This window comes from Teleopsis dalmanni, chromosome 2 (genome assembly GCF_002237135.1).
Source record: "Teleopsis dalmanni isolate 2A chromosome 2, ASM223713v2, whole genome shotgun sequence".
NCBI classification, from domain to species: Eukaryota; Metazoa; Arthropoda; class Insecta; order Diptera; family Diopsidae; genus Teleopsis; species Teleopsis dalmanni.
This window is the reverse complement of record NC_051847.1, coordinates 25,100,564-25,107,470: the sequence shown is the minus strand read 5'-3', so window position 1 is coordinate 25,107,470 and position 6,907 is coordinate 25,100,564. Positions and strand designations below refer to the sequence as shown.

The window sequence follows — 6,907 nt, the reverse complement described above, 5'->3', positions numbered from 1 at the left end:
AGACTACCCACATTTTTATTTAAAGTAACTAATTTTTTATTAGCTTTTTGATCTATCACGACATAAAAATTATATTCTTTATCGTTTATTTTATGAATTAGAAAAGTAGAAGATTTTTAACAAAAATGTGGATATTTTTTATAAAAGAAAAAATTATCTGTTGAAAAAGTACAATATGCTATTGAGTTAAAAAAAAATTAAACGAAAGAAATTAAAACTAAATAGGTTAAATAACTTTATTTTAACACCTTTTAAAAATCGATAATGCAAATTATTTGCTTATCAAGAGTTGTGCCCACATAAACTTACCCTAACCATTTTAATCCCAAACTGCTGGTAAGAAGCGAGCAGCGATCAAAAATGATATAAAATGATACAACGAAGTTGATGGATTCAGTTGATTGCCAAACTCCAGAAGATGAGCTTTAAATTCTAAATTTTTGGTTGAGCTCTACGAAAATATTTGAACAATAAAATGACTTCATTCCGCTTCACATTTGTGTGGCTAACAGTTTTGCTTTCATTCCTCATTAGTCGTGGTTATGGCGATGACAGTCCTGGATTTTTCTTAAAAACCATTTCAAAGAATATACCACGCTTAGGACGACGATCAGATAAAGAATTTGAGAGTTCCTTTTTTAAGAATATGAAAAGTATTCCACGTATAGGTCGTGCCGCAACAACAACAAGCAAAGTAAGTCAATGACACCAGATAACAACGGACTAAAAGGAAGTCCAAAATAATTTATTTTTATTTCTAGAGTGACTTCAACGATCTCATTGCCTGGTTCAGTAATGATTTGCCAATTCTTAATAAACGTATGCTGTTAAATCCAGCAGCTGTGGCGGCTGCAGACCGGGAGTACAGTGTGGTGCAACCGGTCAATTCGAACACTTTGATTGAACTAATTGACAAGGATGCAATACCTAGCGATAACGTGAAATTTGTACACTGGAAGGATTTCGATCGTGCCTTACAATTTGATATGGATCTGTATGAGAAGGTTTTCTCATTGGGTCGTCGGCCAGATCAGCGTCTGAAGCAAGATTTAAGTATTGGCAGTTACATTCCTCTATTGAGCAATACTAATAACGTCAATGATGACTACATGCTGTACAATCGAGGTGGCAGTGGTGTTTTTGATCGCGATATTTTGCGTTATAATCATTTAAAGTAGATAAAATGTTTTTTTAGATTAATAATGATTATAATCTATATCTATTAAAGTATATGTATGTGGTAAATACTTAGCATTTAACGGTATAAATGCATATTCTTTTATGCAAGTAGAGTACATCTAGTCAATTGTTTTCAGAGGCAAACGTAAAAACATTAAAAAAATATATGTAAATATATATGTAATTTGCTATTAAATTATGTGGAAATAAAAAAAATGTGAGTGCAAGTTAATACTATTTTTCATTATATTATAAATATTACAGGCTTATTTCTGTATAATTTTGTATTTTGCTGTGGCTATTAGTGTTCTATATACGCATTTATAGAGTCTTTCATTATAAGTGTTATACCTGAGAGAATTTATCAGGAACGTAGAAAAGGAAGGAAGGGATTTGAGAGGTTGAAGCCTAAATTAATTGAAGGACTATGTGTGTACATATGTCTATTTAATTTTAATGCAACAGGACATGACTAAATGGTAAACAAAAGTTAGTCGTTCAAATATTTTATCTGAAACCCACCCCGATTTAAATTTCTAGCTACAGACTTGATGGTAAGTCCTTGCTACAAGAAGAGATCGTTTATTAGGGGGAATCTATATTAAATGAAAATATAACACGTAATCCTTTTGCTCTAAACATTCAATTTACGCGGCATTTTTAGGCAAATTTATAGAAAATCCGGCGTTGTGCAAAGATCGTAATAATTGAAAGCTCAAACATCGTTTTATTACGGTCCTTCTTACTACTAATACGGTCTTCTGTAACTGTCTCAAATATGAAATTTAAGTGGTTTATATACAGACTAAAATCACATGAAGAAGACCGTACGCTTAGCTGAATGACATATAACCGAATATAAAAAAATAATGCATATGTCATAAAAATGTTAAAATTTATTGAAAAGTTATAAAGAATTGTGAAATTTCCTGAATTAGAATTTTTCGTTCAACAAAATGCTAAAAAATGCAGCGTAAATTTATTATTTGCCAAAATTTTATCAAACGGTCTTAACCGAATATCGTATTAAAAAAAGGCATTTAAATTCATTCTCATAGTCACCGCATGGTGTGCGCGTTTGAAATGACAGAAAGTCCTGCATTATCTACGTTTAGCACATTTTAGTCATCGCTTGGTGCACTTCGTTCAGTAAAGCTAAAAACGGGTTTCTACACTTATTATAGACATAAGCCCTGACCATACCATGGACCAGAAATACTGGCAATAAGAAAATCAATTTTTCTACATTTGCACATAAGATGGCAGTCGAAACACTACAGCTCACATTTCACAAAGACTGCATAAAATGTAAAAAATTTAAATGTTTGTCTTTTAAAGTGTGATTTGGCGCTTTAATAAAATTAATTATAATTATATTATATATAAAAATATGCTATCGTTTAAACTTACATTAATTTGGCATAAACATTATTTAGTAGAAAAAAAATAAAGAGATGTGCATGCAAATCAAAACATATTATTTTTATTTATTTATTTTTAAAATAAAAATATTAATTTTTTATATTCAATATGATTTTTAAAGTCTATTTTTTAAAAATGTTTATTTTTATTTAAAAATTAAAAATTTTATTGAAATTCACTACTGTTAAAAAAAAAGTTCCTATTAATTTTTTGGTTTCTTTTATTTATATTTCTTTTATTTGTATATTTAAATTAAAATTGATATAATCGTAAAAATTATGATGATTATTATTGTTAGGGATGTGGCACTGTTACCGTCAGGTCCATTGTGCTCACTTCTGAGTTTAGAGTAGGTCTCTAAGCCCTGTTCTATCAATAAAAAGTAGTATAAGTAGTAAGTAATTAATAAAAAATTATGATTTTATGGTAAAAATAATTTATAATAAAAATAATTTAAAAAAAAATACTTTATTAATTTTTTTATTAAAAAAAATTATTATTTATTTATTAAAAAAAATACTTTAATTTTAATTATGCTATGTATTGAAAGTAAAATTTTTTTGATTCTAATTTAAGCTGTGAATTTATAAATTCATATAATATAGAGTATGTATACTTTCATGTCCAAGTCTCCTTCAGTAAAATCCTTTTAGTCACACTTTGTACATGACTGGACTGACTGGACGGCACTGCATGAGGCAGCAATTTTTAACACTTGACTTGTATTTTATTTAGATTTGTTGCCTTTCTTGCCTTTTGTTGCACATGCCAAAATTAGTGCAACAAGTGCCGGCTGTGAAAATACAAAAAAAAAAAAAAAATACAGAAATATTTGAAAATTGCACCACAGCCGAAATTTGTTTATTTCACAAAATTTTTGTTTAATTAAAATCAAATGACAGGAACTGTTGCTTCCAATGGGTCTTGAGGGCGTTATTGTCTGTATGCTTACGCAGGATCATAAGTGCAGTCGTTCGAATGTGATGGATTTGAATCTTACTCGATTATTTTGTGACTATGTTCTTTTTTTGTGACTACATACTTTTGCACAAATAAAATGTTCACTTGATTGATGTACCAGACTTATATATATTATTTTGCTACACAACAATCCCGTCCATGAGTGATGTCATCTGTCATAAGAAAATATTGGGTGATATAAAAAGTATCTGTCGTTTAAACAATAATTTTTTTTATTAATAATTTATTTTAATATAATTTATATTGGCCATTATTATTTAAAATGCCTTTTGCCATTTTTTGGTTAGCTTTATAATTCTATTGGTGTAAAACTTCCATGGTTTATATTGAAAGACTTAACCAAATAATGTTTAATGGCTCTTGGGTCATCCAATTTTTTACCAAGGGAGTTTTGTACAGAGCAAAACAATTGATACTCAGTTGGTGTAAGATCTGGGATATATGGTGGATGTTTCGAAACTTTCCAACTGAATTCCGTTAATTTGTTCAGACCCCGACAAAGACGTGTGTGACCTTACAACGTGAATTTACTTTTTATTATATTCTAGTCGCTTTTCCGGCATTGTCTCTTTCAAGTGGTTAAGTTGTGAGTAGTAGGTCTTGTTAATTTAGGCTTTGAAATCATTGGTGGAGAGTGAGAGTGACCATGGTCACTTGCGTTTGATATTCTCATATTTAACTTATTTTTTATCGCCGGAAATGATTCGTTTAAAAAATAATTTGAAAGTGCCATAGGCTATGCTCAACGACTACTGTCTTACTTATGGATTAGAGGATGAAGATAAAAAGATCTGTTATCTACTAAACCAGTTAAGAGTTCCCCTTCCATAATAGACTATCAGATATCAGTAGATAAATTATAAGTGATCTACTGTTTACCTCTCCACCCTTCCAGGAAAGGTGTAGAAGGAGGCATGAATCTAGTATCACTTTGATACTAGATTGATGCCTATGGGTTACAACTATGGCTGATCTGACTAATTGAGGTTAGTTCCTTTAATGCAAGTATCATGGTAGAGAGGGTTAAATATCAAATTTAAGCAGGTATGATGACTGTTCATTTACATTCATTAGATGTGGAATTGCTCTTTCCAACTCCAACTATAGGAAGTGTAAGATAGACCTTACTCTCTATCATAGAGGAAACGATACCCAAATACATTGCTTTGGCTGGTACCTACGAAATTTCTTAGAATATTCCAATAGGAGCTTTTATCGGCGTATTATACAATTTGTGTATTAAGCGCATCGTGGTGTTTCGCGTTTATGATAGTTAAAAACGTTACAAAACTCTGGACTCTGTCAAAGCTATTGATCAGAAGAAAAATATGAAAATATAAATTATCTGTTATGTCGCTGCCCAGCACTGGATAAGTGGAGTACAATTAGTTTAGAGTTTCATTTTCACAAGTGTATATCCGATTTAAATACAGAAAATACAATTTATCTGCTGAGTCCTTATCCAGTTTAGGATTTCTCTTCCGCAAGTGTTTCAGATATCAACAGGATATGCATTGACGATACTACACATGTTACTACCATGAGTACAATGGTTTCTCAGTTGAAGATGAAAGCATCTTTAGCATGCCTTAAAACTATAGTATCATAAACTTAGGATTAAGTGTGATGTGTCTAGGGCTGCTACAGGTATCTACTATCACTAACTTATTCAGTACTTTTCACGTATTTATGTCGCATAGTTTTATTCTCGTAAGAAGACATATTAATTTCATAAGAATATTCTATTTAAATTGTGTATCCAGGCAATTAAAGTCACTCGCATATGAAATGCACTATTTATGCACTGGAATTAATCAATTACACGTTTTCATTTCTTAGCAATTTCCATGGGCAAGTGGCATATAAATTGTAATTAATTATGTCGCTTTTCAATTAATTTTTGCAAACACTCAGCTTTCCTGCAATAAAAGAGTTTCGTTATTGCACCTACTCACATGTCCGCTTGTGAGCAGCAGTGCATCCATTAATTTAGCCCACAACTAAGTTGGCTCAAAAGCAGAGTTGTTGCAGGCCCCATAACCACAGACAATGATGAGTGACATCGCATTTTTAAACGCAAACTTTTTGTCTTCAGTTTGTTTCAGTGGTCAGAAGTGCACATAATTAACGAGCATAGATTCTGATATGTCCAAGTGAGTTGAGTTAGTAGTAATTAACCCAACATAAATGCTTAATTCTAATGGCCAGTAGATAAGTCAGTCAGTTTACTCATCCCATACTCAAACCATTTTTGTTAGTCACTTACGTCCGGAGCAGTGCTTAAAATTGTTTATTTTGTCCATCACATCATTAAATCTTTTTGTTCGTTTATCAATTTTAATTCTTCTGATTACAATCCTATAAAAAATTAATAAAAATTACAGGCTTACAATAATTTTAATGCTAATTACTCATTCGGTCTCTTACACCACTGTCAGATGGAAACTTATGCGTTTATTTATTATAATTCACACGAGTAATTAGCGAAATATAAGCGCAGCTCTTTGCGCCTTTGCGCCTTTGCGGCTTTGCGGCTTTGTTGCTTGTTAGCTGCCGACATCGGAACCGATTTCAGCTTGTCTTTCCAGAGGATTCATGTACTCATGTCGAAGTGCGCGCTCTTGTAATGACCAACGCTAATTATTGCATACATTGCATACATAACGTCTTAATAAAAGGTTTTAATTGTTGCTGGTAGAGTAGACAAGTCATTGCGCTACACTTCAGTGTAACCCTATGAGTTCATAATGTCAGTTGACAACAATTGCTTAAACAAGACTCTTAACTCTACTCAATATTTATTCTTACGTGGGTATTCTTACGTTTATAAAATCCGTTACGTTTGCGAGAGAAATATTTGAAAAATTTTTGGATGTAGCAATATGTAATTTAATCATAACTTGGTTCTGATATTTTCTTCTAGTTTTTTAAACAATAATTTTCTTTATTAAAAATTTATTTTATTATAATTTATATTGACCATTATTATTTAAAATGCCTTTTGTCATTTGGCAAGGGTTAAATCTCAAATTTAAACAGGTTTTTCATTTACTTTCATTAGATGTGGAGTTGCTCTCTCCAACCCAAGCAATAGGAGTTGGAGAGAGCAATATAAGCAGTGCGAATTGAGGCTACAATCACGGTTGCCACTTCAAAATTTTTTCCTGTACCAAAATTGGTTTAAAAAAGTACCATTTCTGTAAAAAAAGGTCCAAAATTTTTTTGGACCTCTTTATTTTTTCGTTCTGTGTTTTTCATAGTGTTATAAATGAACAAAATATAAAATAGTGTAAAGTTGGATTTATAAAAAAAATTAATTGGAAAT

The 6,907-nt window shown here is 31.1% G+C and overlaps 1 protein-coding gene across 1 annotated transcript; it reads left to right on the top strand.

Moving 5' to 3' along the window:
* Positions 1 to 417: 417 nt before the first annotated feature.
* On the top strand, positions 418 to 1,216 carry LOC119684986. Its single transcript, XM_038099152.1, has 2 exons — positions 418 to 694; positions 762 to 1,216. Exons 1-2 carry the CDS (start codon positions 476 to 478, stop codon positions 1,176 to 1,178), a joined length of 636 nt encoding a protein of 211 aa, XP_037955080.1. The 5' UTR covers positions 418 to 475; the 3' UTR covers positions 1,179 to 1,216.
* The last annotated feature ends 5,691 nt before the right edge of the window (positions 1,217 to 6,907 follow it).

Coding starts and splice junctions, on each gene's coding strand:
- LOC119684986 (XM_038099152.1), top strand. CDS start 476: ATGACTTCATTCCGCTTCACATTTGTGTGGCTAACAGTTTTGCTTTCA. Junction 695..761: donor CCGCAACAACAACAAGCAAA/GTAAGTCAATGA, acceptor TTTTATTTCTAG/AGTGACTTCAACGATCTCAT.